This window comes from Dictyostelium discoideum (assembly GCF_000004695.1).
Source record: "Dictyostelium discoideum AX4 chromosome 1 chromosome, whole genome shotgun sequence".
Taxonomy (NCBI): Eukaryota; Evosea; class Eumycetozoa; order Dictyosteliales; family Dictyosteliaceae; genus Dictyostelium; species Dictyostelium discoideum.
Genome location: NC_007087.3, coordinates 1,432,729 through 1,451,569, shown reverse-complemented (window position 1 = coordinate 1,451,569; position 18,841 = coordinate 1,432,729). Strand labels below are relative to the sequence as shown.

Sequence of the window (18,841 nt, the reverse complement as noted above, 5' to 3'; positions counted from 1 at the left end):
TCATCTATAATGCCAAGATCGTCGGTGAAGCTTCATTAAAGAACAAAGGTAAAATGTCTAGAGTTCTCGCCGCTAAAGCTGCTTTATCCGCTCGTTTCGATGCTCTCTGTGAAGTCAGTGATACAAGTTATGGTATCGCTTACAAAGGTGCTGTTGATCGTAGAGCCGCTGCTATTGAAGGTCGTGAAGTTAGAAAATCATTAAATGCCGTCAAACCAGAGAAATCTGGTAATGTCGCCAAATATGATCATACTAAATCTGCCACTACAAATACCACCAGAGATGTTGCCACTAAATCCTCAAAAGAATCATCAATTAAACAAGAGAAACAAGACGTTAAAATGGAAGAAGCCTCATCATCTGACTCTGACTCATCATCCGATTCTGATTCCTCTGAAGAAGAAAAATCAAAAAAATCAAAGAAATCAAAGAAAGAAGAAACTCCAGTTGCCAAAGAGGAGAAGAAAGAAAAGAAATCAAAGAAAGAAGAAACTCCAGTTGCCAAAGAGGAAAAGAAAGAAAAGGAGGAAAAGAAAGAAAAGAAAGATAAAAAAGAAAAGAAAGAAGAAAAAGAAGATAAAAAAGAAGAAAAGAAAGAAAAGAAAGATAAGAAAGAAAAGACTGAAGAAACTCCAGTCGCCAAAGAAGAAAAGAAAGAAAAGAAAGAAAAGAAAGAAGAGAAAGAAGAAAAGAAAGATAAAAAAGAAAAGAAAGAAAAGAAAGAAGAAAAAGAAGAAAAGAAGGAAAAGAAAGAAAAGAAATCATCATCAAAAGAAGATAAAAAAGAAAAAGAAGAAAAGAAAGAAAAGAAATCATCATCAAAAGAAGATAAAAAGAGAAAGGATAGAGATGAAGAACCAGAAGAAAAAAAATCAAAAAAATCAAAAAAATAAATTAATCTGCTAATAATAATTCATCATTCATCACTAAATCATGTTTAAATTATCTATTTCTTTCATTCACCTATAAAAAAAAAAAAATAAAAAAAAAAAAATAAAAAAAAAAAAATAAAATAAAATTCTAAAAAAAAAAAAAGTAAAATAGTTATTATTCTTATTGTACAATTCTTTAATTTGAAACTAATATATTTATTTGAATAATATCAATCTTTAATTGTTAATGTTGTTCTCATCAGTTAAAAATACAAATACTAATTTTTTTTTTTTTTTTTTTTTTTTTTTTTTTTTTTTTTTTTTATTTTTAAAAAAATATATAAAATGTATATTTATTTAAAATCTTGTAAAGAGTTAAGATTGAGCTTGGAATAAAACGAAAAATTTGAAGGTAGAGAGGTTGGTGAGTGGAGGAAAGGTGGTTTTTTTTTTTTTTTGTTTTATATAGATTAATCAATTTTACCAATTAAAGAAATAAACAATAATTATTATTAATAGTTTATTTATGAACTTTAATTTTAAAATTGTAAAGCAATTATTATTTTAAATTTAAATTTTCAAACTGTTATTTTTTAATTTTTTTATTATTTGAGGTACACAATTTTAAGTGTGATAATATTGAAATTAAATAAATTTATTAAATAATAATTCCTTAATATATTTTTTAAAAAAATAATTAAATGATTTAGTAATATTTTTTTTTTCTCAAAAACCAAATTATTTCCATGGAAAAGTGAAGTTCGGATTTTTTTTTTTTTACAAAAAGACAGTTGACGAAGGGGTTTTTTTTTTGTGAAGTAAAAATTTGTGATTAGATTGCTGTAAGGTCAACTTATATGTTGGGAAACACATCAACCTATTTTAAAAATTAAACTTTGGTTCTTAATTATTTTTATTTAAAATTTTTTATGGGATTAACAATTTTAAAAAAAAAAAAAAAAAAAGTGAATTTTTTTTTATTTTTTATCAATTTTTTACAGATTTTTTTTAAAAATGAATAAAAAAAGAAAGTTTGAAGAACAGATAGCAACAAACAATCAAATAGAAACAGAAACATATAAAATAATAAAATCAATAAAAGAAAAACCAAAAACATTTTTAGAACTAATTAATATTTTAAAGATATTTAATGATAATAAAGAAAATGAAAAAATTAAAATTAAATCAATAAATTATTTCAACAAATATCATAAAAATAAATATTTTCATTATTTTGATAAAAAAGGATATATTGATTTCATTTTAAATATATTCTTTGATAATTCATTCAATGTTTTTAAAAAAATAACAAACACAATTAAATTTAGTTATTTTAAATATAAACTTTATAAAAAATTACTTATTGATAAAAGAGTAAGTGTCATCAATTATTTTTATTTTTCTGACATTAATAATAATAGCAATATAAAAAAAAAAAAAAAAAAAAAAAAAAAAAAAAAAAAAAATTATAGTTTAACAAATGGTTTATAGATTTATACGAGAATGATAATGATCAATTAAAAAATAGATTAGCAATTATGGAAGAAGAGTTTGAATTATCACCATATCAATATGATATCAATCGTTTACATGATATTGTATACAAGAATATTAAGGATAGGATTTTAGATGGTTTTGAAAGTTTTGGGTATTATAGTGATGGTTCAACCTATAGTAATAGAGAAAACAGAAACAGCAACAACAACAACAATCATTTTACAATAAATAAAGAACAAATGAAATCATTCATACTACCAGATATAGTGATTGAAAAGATAATTAGAGATTCATTATGGTATATTGATGATAGAATGGACAAAGTTATTATAAATGATAATCTTTTATCATTTGCATTAGTTTCAAAACAATTCTTTAAAGTATTATCAAAAATATTAAATAATGAATATTTTGAATGGAAGAAATCAATGATACAGTTCGACAATGATAGCCAATTCAGTTTAATTAAACAACCACCATTATATTTCGATTATAATTCAATTAGATTAATACCATACTCAAGTAGTAGACAATTTGTTGAATTGCTATTCTCAAGAATTGAATCATTTTATTTAAAAACTGATGAATATGATATAATATTAAGTGATAGCACTTTAAGAAAATTCAAATTTTGTTGTTGTCCTAACAATAAAGTTTTTAATGAAGATAAAACCTATAGACACGATATCAATTCAAGTGGATATTTAATTTATCCACCACCAATGCCATCATTACAAAGTATCACTATTGATGAATATTATGGAGTATACTCTTCAAATTATCAAGATTTATTTACAAATATATTAATAGAAAATTTCAAAAATATTAAAATTAATGATAATAGTTGTGCTGATGATGGTGGTGGTGGTGGTAGTAGTGGGGTTAAACGATTCTCAATTGGATTTTATATTGACTGGAATCGGGATATGAAAAATGAAACTGATTTCTTAAAACCATTCTTAGAACATCATTTAAATTCATTAGAAAAAGTTGTAATAGATTGCTACCATAATCGTTTAAAAATTTTCAATCGATTAAAATCATCTATAAATAATCAATCAAAGAATAACATAGAGTGGATTTTACCTGAGGATCCCTATGGTACTACTGATACTGATAGTGACAGTAGTAAATATGGAGATGATGCCACTGATGATGAATCATTTTAATAAATAAATAAATAAATAAACTTAAAAAAAAATAAAAAAAATAAAAGTATACAAGATGGGTTTTATTTTATTAATTATTTACAAAAAAAATAAAATAAAATAAAATAATAATAGATAAATAGTGATTTATATATATATTTCTATTAGAGTGGTTTAATGATGGTGGTATATTATTATTGTTGTTGTTATTATTATTGGCTTTTAAACAAATTGGTAAATTTGATATTATATTAGTTGATGTTTTATTTGTACATTGAAAATAGTTGTTATCATTATTATCAATTGATAACATTGTTAAATATTGACAATATTCTTTTGAACATTTTTTATAAATTGTTGAATTCTCACTGTTACTATTTCTCACTATTGAAATATTATATTTTATTAAGCAATCTCTTAAATCTGTTAATGGTTTACTTGATTTTATATTTACATTTACAACTGAATGGCATTGTGAATCACAACCACAAACTGAATAACTAGAATCACATATATTTTCATTACCATTACAATTGTTTTTATTTGCTTCATATTCTACACAAATTCCATCTGATGATGAACACTAAAATTAAAATTTAATATAAAATAAATAAATTATTATTAAATATATATTTATTATTATTATTATTATTATTATTATTATTATTATTATTATTATTACTACTACTACTTACGTAATAATTTAATTTACAATCAGTTTGAGATTGAGGATTACATTTGTCACCTTGATTTAATGAAAATGATTGTTGACATATATTTGAATTTATTGAACAAAATGAACCAAATTCACATGATTGGGGTAACGATGAATTACATGGTTGATTAATTTTTGAAAATATTTCACATTTTCCAATATCTGAATTACAATACTGATTTGATGAACAATCAAAATCAACAAAACATTTATTTTGATTTGATTTACATTTTCCATTTATACAATCTGCAAATAAACTACTACAATCTCTAAAACTTGAACAATCTTCATCAATTCTAAAAAAAAAAAAATAAAAAATAATAATCCCGATGTTAATTTTTTTTATTTTTTTTTTTTATTTTTTTTCCATTTCCATTTTTATTTATTAATTTTTATTTATTTATTTATTTTTATATTTACAATGAAAAACGAGTATTCCTACAAGATCCACCTTCACTACTATAAAACCATTCAAATTCACAAAATAGTCCCGAGGAACATTGATTTTCATTACATTTTTCATTTAAATTTCTAATAATTGAACATTTTGAAGTTGATTCATTGTGACCAAATTGATATGACGGAATCTTTTTTAAACATTTTGAATCTCCGAAACATTGGTTATCCGTTATACATTGTTCTCCAATTTCACTACAACTTTTGAAACAAATATTACTTGAATTAAATAATGATTTTACAAATAATTTACTGTGAATAAAAGTTAAAATAAAACAAATTGAAAATATTATTTTAATTTTCATTTTTTTTTATTCTGTGTAAATATTTTGTATATATATAATTTTTTTTATGGTGGTTTGTTTAATTTTATTTTATTTATTTTTAATTTATTTTTTCTATTTTTTTTTTTTTTTTTTTTTTTTTTTTTTTTTTTTTTTTTTCTCAAAATAAAATAAAAAAATTTAAATAATCAAAAAATTTGTGTGTGCGTTCTATCTTTAGGTATTGATTAAAAAAAAAAAAAAAAAAAAAAAAAACAAAATAAGAAAAAAATTTATTTTTATTTTTTTTTTCATTTTTTTTTTTTTTTTTTTTTTTTTTTTGATAACTAGCATCTGGCTTGGTGCTTTTCAAATAAATTTATTTTTAAAAACCATTGCCGATTGAAATCTTCAAAAGGTAAAAGAGAAAAAAAATAAAAAAATTAAAAAATTAAAAAAAAAAAAGATATCCCCGAAAACAGTTAATTTTATTTCAAAAATACTAATTTTTTATATAAAAAAATTTAAACTTATAAAAAAAAAAACAAATAAAAAGGTAATGTTGAGATTTAATTAAGACAAAATAAAAAAAATAAAAAAAATAAAAAAAAAAATTCTGTGAAATAATAAAAAAAAAAGAAAAAAAGGAAAGTGTCAATTTTTTATTTTTTATTTTTTTTTCTTTTTTTTTTTCAACACAATCCAAAAGCAATGTAAAAAAAAAAAAAAAATAATAAATTATTAATAATAATGGCAACCACTATAAATACAAGTAATAAAAACACTGTTAAATTGCTTGACATATTAAAAATAATATTTGAAAATAATAAAACCAATACAAGTAAGTTTTTTTTTTTTATTTTTTTTTATTTTTTTTTTTTATACAAAACTATTATTAACACATCACTATACATTTTAATATTTTATTTAGTATCAGAAGAAACACTATTAAGTTTATATTATATTTTCGATCAAACAATATTTGCATCATTAGAGTTAATTGATAAAGAACTTATAACCAAATATGTTTTTCAACCATCCAATAGATATTTTTATGTGGTTGAAGGTAGAAAAGGTGCAAAATACATGTGCCTAATTCAAGGAGATTATTGTAGTTGCCCATCTTTTAATTTCTCTGTACTTTTAAAATCTGATTCAGTTTATGTATGTACCTTTTTATGCACTATTATTAGATTCTTTGTCATTTTACTAATACAGATTTGTTTTAATAAAAACCGAACAGTGTAAACATCAAATATCATCAATCTTAGCAGAAATAATTTCAAATGTAAAAGTCATTGAATTTGATGATTCTGAATATCAGTCTCAAATTTTATCAATTGAGTCTCTTAGCTTTAAGACTCCAACTCACAAATTTCAACAAAAATAGTAAAGATAATTATAGGAAAAAAAAAGTTAATTGCATCAATTTTACTTATTTTTACTTTTTAAAAGTATTATTAAGACAATCATGGATATGAAAAAAAAGAAAAGAAAAGAAAAAAAAAAAAAAAAAAAAAAGAAAAGAAACAATATCTCATTTCTTAAACATGCTCAAATAAACGATAATTTTTTTTTTTTTTTTTATATATATATTTTATTTTTATATTTTTTTTTATTTTTAGTAATATTACTATGAAATCTTTTTTTTTTTTTTTATAAAATACGGCTAAGGTCATTGGTAATTTGATCTACCGATTTAAAATTATCATTATTTGAAAAATTTGATGAGCTACCTTCATTTATATCCAAGTAAATATCATCAATAAGACTATTATTCTTACTGTTATTATTGTTATTACTATAAGATGATGATGAAGATGCTATATCAAATATATTATTATTATTATTATTATTACTCTTTGTATTATTATTATTATTATTACTATTACTATTATTATTATTACTATTACTATTATTATTATTATTATTATTATTATTATTATTATTATTATTATTATTATTATTATTATTATTATTATTATTATTATTATTATTATTATTGATATTATTATTGATATTATTATTATTATTACTATTGAAAAATGGAGAATCATTATTATGATTATAAATTGAAGAATTGTTTACAGTTGATTGGCTTAATTTTCCATTTAATACACTTGATGATGATGATGATGATGCATAATTTTTACTATTATTATTATTACTATTATTATTACTATTACTATTACTATTATTATTTAAATTACTATTATTATTATTATAACTTGCAATTGATTTATAATCAGTTGGTCTTCTAAACTCAGTTAAAGTACCTTGCTTTTTAATATTTTTATTATCATCATCATTTTTGAAAACACTAGTTACACCATTCTTTTGATTTTGATTAATTAATTCGCATTCTTTATATAGTTTTTGATAATGTTCACGTTTTGATTGTTCTTGAACGGTTTCAATTCTTTGAATTTTACCATCTCTCATCCAAATGATTCTATCTGAATACATTTTTAAACCAACATCATGTGTTACCATAATTAATGTTATATTCTCTTGTTTATTTAAATCTGTTAACAATTTCATAATCACTGATGTATTTACTGTATCTAAATCACCACTATTTTTATATATATATATATAAATAAATAATTTAAAGTTAGCGCTCGTGCGATACTTATAATTATTAATAATAATAATTAATAATATGATAAAATATACATTACGTTGGTTCATCTAATAATAAAACATCTGGATTATTTGCAATAGCACGTGCAATTGTAACACGTTGTTGTTCACCACCAGATAGTTGGGATGGGAAATGATCTAAACGATCTTTCATACCTACTTTTGTTAATAATGAAATTGCTCTTTCTCTTCTTTCACTTGCTGATAATTCACCCAATAAAATCATTGGCATTTCAACATTCTCCAATGCTGTCAATGATGATAATAAATTAAATGTTTGAAATACGAATCCAATATTTCTTAATCTTAAAAATGCTAAATCTTTATCAGTTGTTTTATGATTAATTGCTTTAATTATAATAAAAATTAAATATTAGTATTTATTTAATATATATAAAATATATAAAATAATAATAATAATTACTTTTACCACATAATTTCATTTCACCTTTTGTAGGTTTATCGATTGTACCAATAATATTTAACATTGTTGTTTTACCACCACCAGATGTACCGAAAATACAAATAAATTCTCCTCTTTTAATTGCCATTGAAACACCTCTTTTGAAAATAAATGATATAATTTTTTATATGTTAGCGCACACTAATTAATTTTTATAAAATTTATATAATTTATACAAACCTTAGTGCAGGTACACCTTCAATACCTAATAAATAAGTTTTATGAATATTTTTCATTGTTAAAACATTATCTGGATCATTGAAATCTATATCATCGTTTTTTAATCTTGTTTGTCCAAAAAATTTATCATCATCTTGAATCTTTTCTTCAATTACATCAGGAAATACTTGTGCCATTTTTTAATTGTAAAATATGTTTGACTATAAATATATATATATATTCTAGTAATTAAATAAATATATATATATATATATATATATAATTATATTATTCGTATAGAGCACTAATAATAATAATAAAAAATAAATAAATAAAAAAAAAAAACTTTATATATTTAAATAAAAAAAAAAAAAACTAAAATACAGTTAGTTTAATGTCGGAGAGTATTCGTGAGTGCGTGTGTTTTTTTTATTTTTTTATTTTTTTTTTTATTTTTTTATTTTTTTCTTTTTTATTATTTTTTTATTTAATTTGTTTTTTTTATTTTTATTTTTATGATAAAATCGAAGTAGTTTTATTTATTTTAAAAAAAAAAAAAATTTTAAACAAAAAAAAAATTAAAAAGTGAATTAAAATATAAAAAGCACACAACAATTATTAATTAAATATTTAATTGTAGTTTGTAGTGTGTGTGTGTGTGTGTGTGTGGTATGAAATAAAATAAATAATTTTATTATTTTTTTATTTTTTTATTTTTATTTTTTTTTGACCTCTCTGTCCCGTTACACAGATTATCAAAAAAAAAAAAAAAAAAAAAAAAAAAAAATTGGTTATATATAAATACTCAATTCAGTGTTGTGATTATGTTATTGTTGTACCCAAAAAAGTAAAGGGTATTGGTGTATGAAAATTGTTGTTTTTTAAATAAATATTTACCTAAATATGTACGATTATTTGTTGGAAAGTAATTAAAAAAAATACAAAATCTTTCTTTTTTCCACAGATTTTTCAGAAAAATAAAATTAAAATAAAAATTTTTTTTAAAAAAAAAAAAAAATAAATTAAAAAAAATAAAAAAAAATTAAAAAAATTAAAAAAATAGGATTTTTTTTTGAGACTTTGGTTATAACCTAACCACGACAGTGGTCTACACAATATTTTTATTTTTATTTTTTTTTATAACTAAATAAAAAAAATAAAAAATTATAAAATACAATGAGTTAATTTAATTATTAATTATGAATATGGAAAAAAAAAAAGAAACAAAATAAAATAAAATAAAATAAAATAAAATAAAATAAAATAAAATAAAATAAAATAAAATAAAATATAATTAAAATAAAAATAAAATAAAATAAAATAAAATAATAAAGACAAAAAAAAAAAAAATTAAAGTTCATTGTTTATTACAAAATCCCTAAAAATAAATTATTGGAATAATTTAATCACAAAAAAATTAAAAAAAAAAAATAAAAAAGTGTTTTTGAAATCAAATTTTCTAGAGATTTTTTTTTTTTTTTCATTATTCAATTAAATTAATTTTTTCTTTTTCTTTTTTTTTTTATTTTTTTAAAATAAAAAAAATAAAAAATTAATTTAAACAATTTATAATTTTTTTATTTTTTTTAATATCAAAAATATAAATTAATTCCAATTTATAATTGTTTTATTTTTTTTAATATCAAAAGATTTTTTCAATCTTTTAGTTTAATTATTTGAAAAAAAACCTAAAAATAATTGCAGGGGCTTGATTGAAAAATAAAATAAAAAATAATTGGAGGTTGGTGAACATTCAACAAAAATAAAAGTAAAATTTTTTCAAAACCCATTGAACAATATTTATTTATTTTTTTTTTTTTTTTTTTTTTTTTTTTACCCAGTAAATAATTTTAAAAATGATTTGAATAATCTGTCTGTTGGGGATTAAAATTTTTTTAACCACCAATCATTTTGCCCATTCCAACAATATTTCATTTTTTTTTTTTTTTTTAAAAAAAAAGATTTTAAAAATTGAAATCTCATTTATGGGGTGAAGTAAAAAAAAAAAAACAAATTATTTAATATAATTTTTTAATTTTTATTTTTTTTTTTTTTTTTCTCAAACCAAAAAAATATAAAATGGTTTTTTTTTTCTTTTCTAATATTATAATTAATTATTCCTCATTTATTAAAATAATAAAATAATAATAATAAAATCAAATTAAAAATGTCACATATACCATTTATTGATGTTTCTGTTAATGCTGATTGGTCTGATTGTAAGTGTACACATAAAAAAATTTAAAATAATTATAAAAAAGAATTTTTTATTAATTAATTACTTGAAATTCTAAATTAAATAGGGCAAAACTATCCAAGTGGAAGACCAAATCCAATTTATTCAAAACAAGCTATTGACTATAATGTTTTTGGTTTAGTATTTGGCTTCATTACATTATCTTCTTCTGATAATACTGCATGTTGTAAGTTTTCTAAATTAATTAATTATTTTTTTAAAGAAATAAAAAAAAAAAAAAAAAAAAAAAAAAAAAAAAAAAATTAATTAAAATGTTTTATTTTTTTTATTTTTTTTTTTTTTATTTTTATTTTTATTTTTATTATTTTTTTTTTAAAATATAATTAGGGGCAGCACAACCAACAATGCCACTTGATTGGGCATTGCCATTGGCAAAAGACATTCAAGAGAATGGTAAAAAAGTTATAGTTTCATTTGGTGGTGCATCTAATCAAGATATCTCTTGTAGATTTTCAGTTGAAGAATTGATTGAGACTTATAATACCGTGGTCACTATTTATAATGCATATGGATTAGATTTTGATTTAGAGAATTCTTTATTCAATGATAAGAATATTGCATTAGCTTTGAAAAGTATTCAATCAAAGAATCCCACTCTTTTAATAAGTTTAACACTTCCAACATTGCCAACTGGTTTAACATCAAAAGGATTGGAAAGTGTAAATGCATTCAAAGATCAAGGACTTAATTTCATAGTTAATGGTATGGCAATGGATTATTATATGGAAGAATGGAAAGACGATATGGGTGAGGCTGCAATTCAATGTGTAACTAGTATTAAAAATCAATTGAAAACCGTTTACCCATCATTAAGTGATTCTGAAGCATATGGAAAAGTTGCTATTACTCCAATGATTGGTTTAAATGATGATCTTAGTATGTTTACCATTGATGATGCTGCTAAAATTTCAACATTTTGCAAAATCAAATTCAATTAGTTTCACTTCATCTTGGGATTTAAATCGTGATAATCCATCATCACTCACTTATGTAGATTTAATAACTTCTTCAAATCCAAATCAAAAAACATCTGGTGAATATACTGAAACATTTGTAAAATCAAAATAATAGAAATTTCCTATTAATCAATTTATTGATTATTTAAAAAAAAAAAATAATAAATAAACCATTATTTATTTTTTTTTTTAAAAAAAAAAAAAAAAAAAAAAAAAAAAACATTTTCAGATTTTTTTTTAATTTTTAGTTTTTTTTTTTTTTTATTTTTTTTTATTTTTTTTTTTTATTTTTTTTTATTTTTTTTTATTTTCAGATTTTTTTTTTGGGAACTATAACAAATAGAATAATAATAATATCAAATAATATATATTTAAACATTTAATAAGAAAAAAAAAAAAACAAAAAAAAAAAAAAAATTAGGTTGGTAATTTGAAGAAGGAAATTAAGAGTTATAAAAAAAAAAAAGGGGAGAATATTTTTGAGTGGGAGAGAGAGAGAACAGTGAGCAATATGGGGCAAACAGTATCAAAAGAAGAGATAAAAGAAGAGATTGAAAAACAATTAAACATTTGTTTCCTCTCACTTGATCAAGAAGATATTCACTCAAAGAATTCAATTTCATTTAATCTTTCAACTGTATCCGTATGTATTTTTATAATCTTAATATACTCCCAAAACATACACATACACACACACCCACTTTTTACAATATTCATTTTACTCTTATCTATATTAACTTTTTTTTCCTTTTTTTTCTTTTTTTTTTTTTTTTTTCAATTATTTAGGCTCACAAAGGATCAATAGATTTTATTTTTAATAAAACTAGTAATAATAATAGTAGTTTAATAGGTAGCAATGGATTTGTAAACATTAGTAATAATAATATAATTGATGATTTAATTAAAGATAAATCAACTTCAATATTATTACAATATGCAAATAAACATAACGATCATGATTTAAATAAAAATAAAAATAATAATAATAATTCTGAAGAAAATAATAATAATAGTGGTGAAGGAGATGAAGATAATACTGGAGAAAAAGCACCACCACCAGCACCATCATCACCATTGTCACCATCATCATCATCATCAACGTCAACAACAACAACTCCATTATCAACATCAATTTCATTAAATGATTTAAATTCAATGCCAAGAAAAAGAACAACCATTAAATATAAACAAGGTAGTTTCGAAGCATCTTCATATGATGGTGATGAAATTTCAATTCAAGTTGTTAAAAAGAATTGGATAAATAATAGTAATGATAATAATAGTCAACAAAGACCAAGGTTATATGAAAGATCTTTAAAAACATCACAACAACAACAACAACAACAACAACAACAATTTAAATTTCAACCAAATGAAACATTATCTCTATGGGAATATTTTGATGAAATTAATTCACCACCAATGCTTTATAATATTGATCAAAATAATTTAAATTTTACAAATAATTATATAGTTCAAGAGAAATTAAATTCATTGGATAATAAAGATGATGATGATAATAATAATAATAATAATAATAGTAATAGTCAATCATTCACATTTAATAAAGAATTTATAAAATCAGTATTACAATCATTTTCAACATATATAAGTTCATTACCAAATTCAATTCATTTCACAGATACAAATATACCACCATCAATTGATTATACTTCACCAAATGTTTTAAAACTTCATCCAAATTTATTACCAATAATTGAAATCATTTATAATGATATTGATAATAATGATAATGATAATGATGATGATGATGATAAAAATAATAATAATTTAAATGATAAAATATTTATAATTTATAAAAAATATAATTATACATTAGATGGATTATTAAGATATAGTTTACAATATTTACAAAGGAATCAAAAGATAACAACATTTATGATTTATCAATTGATACAATTATTTTCATTTTTACATCAACGAGAGATTGTTCATGGTGATTTACAACCATCAAATATTCATTTAAATAATCAAATGTGGTTAGGATTAGAGGGTTTTTCATTCCCTTCAACTCCATTATATCATCAACCTTTAGAGAATCAATTTGAAAGTTCAATGAATAAATGGATCAATGGTGAATTATCAAATTTCAATTATTTAATGATTTTAAATCATTTAGCTCATCGTCATATTGGTGATCCAATGAATCATCCTGTTTTACCTTGGGTAATTGATTTTACAACTTCACCAATTAATATTGATAATGATAATGATAGTCGTGATGATGTTGATAATAGTAGTAGTAGTAATAATAATAATAATAATAATAATGAAGATCAATCAGGGAAAACAGTAGGTTGGAGAGATTTAACAAAAACAAAATATAGATTAAATAAAGGTGATGAACAATTAGATTTTCAATTTTTTAATACTGGTAATTCAACGACATTAGGTGATGATAGTATGGGTGGTGGCATTGGTAGTATTGGTAGTACTGGTGGTATAACAAATAGTAGTAATAATGGTGGTGGTGGTGGTAGTGGTAATAGTGGTAAAGCACATCATATTTCTGATATACTTTCAGAGTTAACATATTATAGTTATTTAGCAAGAAGAACATCAGTACCATTATTAAGAAGATTCGTACGTACAAATTATGAACCAAATGAATATCCAGCAACGATGGAACGTCTTTATCGTTGGACACCTGATGAATGTATACCAGAGTTTTTTACAGATTCAACTATATTTAAATCGATTCATTCTGATATGCCAGATTTACAATTACCAGATTGGGTACCGAATCAATCCACTCAAGAATTTATAAAAATTCATATGAATGCATTAGAGAGTGATCATGTTTCAAAACAATTACATTCTTGGATTGATTTAACTTTTGGTTATTTATTATCTGGTGAAGAAGCTATTAAAGCAAAGAATTTAGCATTAATGGATACAACTATTCCAAGAAATAATGGTATCGTTCAATTATTTAATCATCCTCATCCAAAGAAAAAATATTTAAAATCTTTAAAATATCAAAGACAACAACAAACTCAACAGCATCAACAACAAACTCAACAACAACCACAATTTGATACAGAATTTACAATTAAATTTAATGAGAGTTCATTTAGATATGAAAATCAAAATATAAATCATAATAGTACATTCTTACCAAATACAACTATAAATTCAATTTTAAATAATTTATCAAATGTAAATAATCATCATCATCATCATAGTCATAATAGTAATATTCCTAATACAGTATCATCAAGATCAGATTCATTCGGTTCAAATAGTTCATCTAGTGCACCTGGTAATAGTAATAGTAATATTTTATTATCACCATCAATGAGTAGCAGTATGGGTAGTTTAAATAGTGCGACATCACCATCATCACAATCACAATCATCTCATCAACAAACTTCATCAACACCAACTAGTCAAACACAAAGGTCATTTTCAATTATTAATAATAATAATAGTAGTAGTAGTAGTAATAGTGGTGTTAATAATAAACCAAGAACATCATCAGGTAAAAAAGAGGGTGAAAATAAACCATCACTTGCAAAATTTTTACCATCATTATTTACACAAGCCATTAAAATCGAAAAAGAAGATAACTCAATTGTATCATCTTCACCAACAAATACACCAGTTCAAATTGATCTTTTATCAAGTGTAAATTCAAATTATATTGGTTATGGTAGTAGTATTGGTAATTCTTCAATGCAACATCAATTATATTTACAACAACAACTACAACAACAACAACAACAACAAGCGCAGCAACAACAATCACAACAACAATCACAACAACAACAAGCAAACTCACCAAATAGTAAACAATTACATTTAATTCATTCAAAATCTGAAGAATCAATGATAAAGAAATATAGTAATGGTTTATTTTCATCAATGGGTATTAGTAAGAGTACTACTAATGCACCAACAACAAATAATACCACTACAAATAGTAATATGGGTGATAGTATTGGAAATAATATAACAAGTCCACCTTCACCAACTTCATTAAAGGATTCATCATCAATTCAACAACAACAACAACAACAACAACAACAACAACAAAATAGTGAATCAACTAGACCAATAACACCACCAAATGTATCAAATAGTACAACTGATTTATCTTCAATTTATACAAATCAAGAACATATAATTGAACCATTACCAGCTGAATTAGAACTTGAATTATATGAATATGAATTATTGAATAAAGATGTCACTGGTATTAATGCAAATATAATTTATTCATCATCACCAACAAATGTTTCTACTACTACTAATACAACTACTTCTACTACTCAACCATACATTATCTATAACAATAACACTACACAAAATAATGTAGCATCATATCATTCACAACAAAAAAAACCAAATGTATTTATAGAATCATTATTAAATTGTGAATTAAATAATGAATTTGGTCATAATTTTGAAAATTTATTACCAATTTACAGACCATTAGAATTTAATGATAATAATAGTGGTAGTAGTGAGTTATCAATAGATAATGAAAAGAATAAAGGATTAATTAAAATATTTTCAAATAATAAAGAACAAAGTAATTTAGAAATATTAAAATCAAATGATATGTTTGCATTAGGATGTATTATAGCAGAATTATATCAAGGTTATCCATTATTTACATCAAAAGGATTAGAAAATCATTTCTTAAATCATTCAAATAGTAGTAATAATAATAATAATAATAATAATAATAATAATAATAATAATAAGAATGGATCATTTATGATAACTTCAAATTTACCAAATAATGTTAAAGAGATTGTTGATAAATTAATTCAACCAAATCCAATGGAAAGAAGTGAAGTAAATGAATTATTATCATCATCATTATTTCCAAATTATTTTAAACAGATGTACCATTTCTTGGTTCATTATCATTCATTAAATACACCAGAGGAGAGATTAACATTTACTTTGGCAAATATTGGTATTGTGACATCATTACCAAATGAATCTATTGATTTAATTCTACCATTTATTTTAGAACTATTCTATGATTCTAAAACTATGGTATCGGCATTAATAGATTTATTGGATCCGTTATCACAGAGATTAGGTATACATTTATCAACTAGCTATCTACTACCATGTCTGATAGCCCTATATCAGAGACATGACGATCATCTATTACAATGTCATTTAATTCAAATACCAATGATCGATATGATAGTTTCAAGATTTGGAAGGGACGTTTACATTCATCATATACTACCATTCCTATTGGACAGTGTTAAAACCAATCCAAAGGATAACCCAAATCATGAAATGTTGACAACTGCATTGATAAAGATATCCAAAGTCCTAGGTATACCATTAACAATTAGACATATGATGTATCCACTATTGGTTGCATTAACTAAACCACGTCTTCAACATTTAAATGAACCATTGGTTGCAATAGCTTCAAGTCTTGGTGAAAATGTTATTGTCAAATTTTATTTCCCTTCCATTTTCATACTAATTCAAAAACATTCTTCAAAAGCATCAAGATCTGAATCGATACCATGTACTTTGTTATCATTATTACAAGAATTAATCCTATTGGTTAAACCTGGTTTAGTATTAAGATCATTGCTAAAAGAATCGACTCAATTGGCTTCATTATTATTAAATCCTTCAAATACTTCATTACTATTACCATTGGCTGAAACTTTATTAAGAATCTCTGGTAGAATCGGTGTAAATCATACAAAAAATTATATATTAAAGTATGTTCAACAATTCTTTTCAAATTATTCAGATCTCTATGATTATAGCGGTGATAATAGTTATGCTAAAATTGGTGGTGATTCTGAAACTACAAAACAATTACGTAGTATTTATTCACCTGAAATGACTTATTATCTTTATTATAAATTAGCAAGAATCATTGGTTTTGAAGTTATGAGAGCTGAAATCTCTGATAATTCTTTAATTGAACATATAATGAGAATTTATATAAAAGAAAATAATATTAAAACTACAAATTCAACAATAACAACAACAACAACAACAACAACAACAACAACAACAACAACAACAACAAATAATAATAATGAAAATCCAAATAGTTTAAATTTTATACCACCATATGTTTCAGACGATGGATTATATGATATAATTGAAGAAACTTTAGATCAAAAAATTAGTTCAACTTATTTATTAGATGATTATCAAGATTATGATGATTTAATTTGTGATAAAACATTTACATTACAAGGTAATATAGTCGCACAATATAAAGAACATAATGCATCTATTAAATCATTGGCTGTATCACCATCTGAGGAAAGATTTATAAGTGGTTCAAAAGATAATCTTGTTAAAATTTGGAGTTTAGATTCAACTAAATCATTAACAACCTATAATCAACATATGCATACAGCTCATACAGTACATTTTGTATCCTCGTTAGTGGCAAGTTGTGATATTACCTCCATTCAAGTTTGGGACCCAGAGAGTAAAATTAAGGTGAATGTATTTTATGAGCCAACTGGTAGTTTCTCATGTTTTGAGCCAATCTCTTCTAAATATTTAATTGCTTCAACTTGTGAATCAACCCTATCGTTCTATGACCTTTCCATGGGTTCATTGACTCACGAATGGTCATTGGCATATCAAACTGGTCAAGCTATACGTTGTATTGCCACCTCTAATGACCATTTAATAGGCTCAAACTCTAACCAATTCTCTTCTTCCTCTTTTATTGCTAGTGCTACTCCAACTTGGGTTGCTACAGGTTCTTCATCTGGTATGATCACTCTATTGGACACTAGAACCGGTACAATCTTGGAACAATGGAAATCACATCATGATAGTCCTGTCAATAAGCTAATTGCTCAAGGATCACGTTATCTTATCTCTTGTGGTGATAAATCTGTAATTCAATGGGACCTTCATCAATCACCACCAATCATTTCAAAAATGTGGAAAGGTTTTAAAGATAACATTACAAATGCTTCCCTCTATCAAAATGATCTCATAGTTTCCTCTGGTCATAAATTATCTTCAATGACACTTTTAGATGATCCTTATCAATTAACTAGTGGTGGTGGTAATCAAAATACATTTAGAGTTGATGGCTTAAAATTAAATACTCCAAAACAATCAAATATTTTAAGTTTATCTTTCTTTCCATTACATCATGTTTTATTAGCTGGTACTGATGATGGTTTTATTAAAATTTGTCAATAAAAATAAAATAAAATAAATAAAATAAAAATAATTTTAATTAAAAAAAAAAAAAAAATATATATATATGCATATATAAAATAAATGAAATTTTAAAAATTAAAAATAATAATAATAATAATTTAAATTTTTGGATAAATAGAAGCTTTATTTATTTAATTAATTATTTGTTTATTATTATTTTTTTTTTTTTTTTTTTTTTTTTTTTTTTTTTTTTTTTA

The 18,841-nt window shown here is 22.3% G+C and overlaps 7 protein-coding genes and 1 non-coding gene across 8 annotated transcripts in view; 5 read left to right on the top strand and 3 right to left on the bottom strand.

The window, feature by feature from the left end:
• Nucleotides 1–893, top strand: part of DDB_G0268098 (hypothetical protein) — a gene marked incomplete at both ends in the record, with an annotated part of 2,042 nt that extends 1,149 nt beyond the window's left edge. Inside the window, one exon of the mRNA XM_642457.1 lies at nucleotides 1–893. This exon is cut by the window's left edge and continues 899 nt beyond it. Within this exon, the coding sequence (XP_647549.1) occupies nucleotides 1–893 (893 nt within the window).
• A 767-nt stretch (nucleotides 894–1,660) lies between these two features.
• Nucleotides 1,661–1,725, bottom strand: r28. Its single transcript has one exon.
• Nucleotides 1,726–2,410: 685 nt separating this feature from the next.
• Nucleotides 2,411–3,538, top strand: DDB_G0268096 (hypothetical protein; the record flags this gene model as incomplete). The annotated part of the gene is made up of 1 exon (XM_642456.1): nucleotides 2,411–3,538. The coding sequence occupies one exon, from the start codon at nucleotides 2,411–2,413 to the stop codon at nucleotides 3,536–3,538; it is 1,128 nt and encodes a 375-aa protein (XP_647548.1).
• Nucleotides 3,539–3,608: 70 nt separating this feature from the next.
• On the bottom strand, nucleotides 3,609–4,993 carry DDB_G0268094 (hypothetical protein; the record flags this gene model as incomplete). The annotated part of the gene is made up of 3 exons (XM_642455.1): nucleotides 3,609–4,100; nucleotides 4,213–4,528; nucleotides 4,653–4,993. 3 exons carry the CDS (start codon nucleotides 4,991–4,993, stop codon nucleotides 3,609–3,611), a joined length of 1,149 nt encoding a protein of 382 aa, XP_647547.1.
• Nucleotides 4,994–5,701: 708 nt separating this feature from the next.
• DDB_G0268092 (hypothetical protein) lies at nucleotides 5,702–6,341 on the top strand (the record flags this gene model as incomplete). The annotated part of the gene is made up of 3 exons (XM_642454.1): nucleotides 5,702–5,792; nucleotides 5,883–6,115; nucleotides 6,195–6,341. 3 exons carry the CDS (start codon nucleotides 5,702–5,704, stop codon nucleotides 6,339–6,341), a joined length of 471 nt encoding a protein of 156 aa, XP_647546.1.
• Nucleotides 6,342–6,607: 266 nt separating this feature from the next.
• Nucleotides 6,608–8,413, bottom strand: abcH2 (hypothetical protein; the record flags this gene model as incomplete). Its single annotated transcript, XM_642453.1, has 4 exons — nucleotides 6,608–7,526; nucleotides 7,633–7,942; nucleotides 8,019–8,155; nucleotides 8,238–8,413. 4 exons carry the CDS (start codon nucleotides 8,411–8,413, stop codon nucleotides 6,608–6,610), a joined length of 1,542 nt encoding a protein of 513 aa, XP_647545.1.
• A 1,970-nt stretch (nucleotides 8,414–10,383) lies between these two features.
• DDB_G0268090 (glycoside hydrolase family 18 protein) lies at nucleotides 10,384–11,411 on the top strand (the record flags this gene model as incomplete). Its single annotated transcript, XM_642452.1, has 3 exons — nucleotides 10,384–10,435; nucleotides 10,520–10,639; nucleotides 10,801–11,411. 3 exons carry the CDS (start codon nucleotides 10,384–10,386, stop codon nucleotides 11,409–11,411), a joined length of 783 nt encoding a protein of 260 aa, XP_647544.1.
• A 529-nt stretch (nucleotides 11,412–11,940) lies between these two features.
• Nucleotides 11,941–18,623, top strand: lvsG (WD40 repeat-containing protein; the record flags this gene model as incomplete). The annotated part of the gene is made up of 2 exons (XM_642451.1): nucleotides 11,941–12,072; nucleotides 12,216–18,623. 2 exons carry the CDS (start codon nucleotides 11,941–11,943, stop codon nucleotides 18,621–18,623), a joined length of 6,540 nt encoding a protein of 2,179 aa, XP_647543.1.
• Nucleotides 18,624–18,841: the final 218 nt, after the last annotated feature.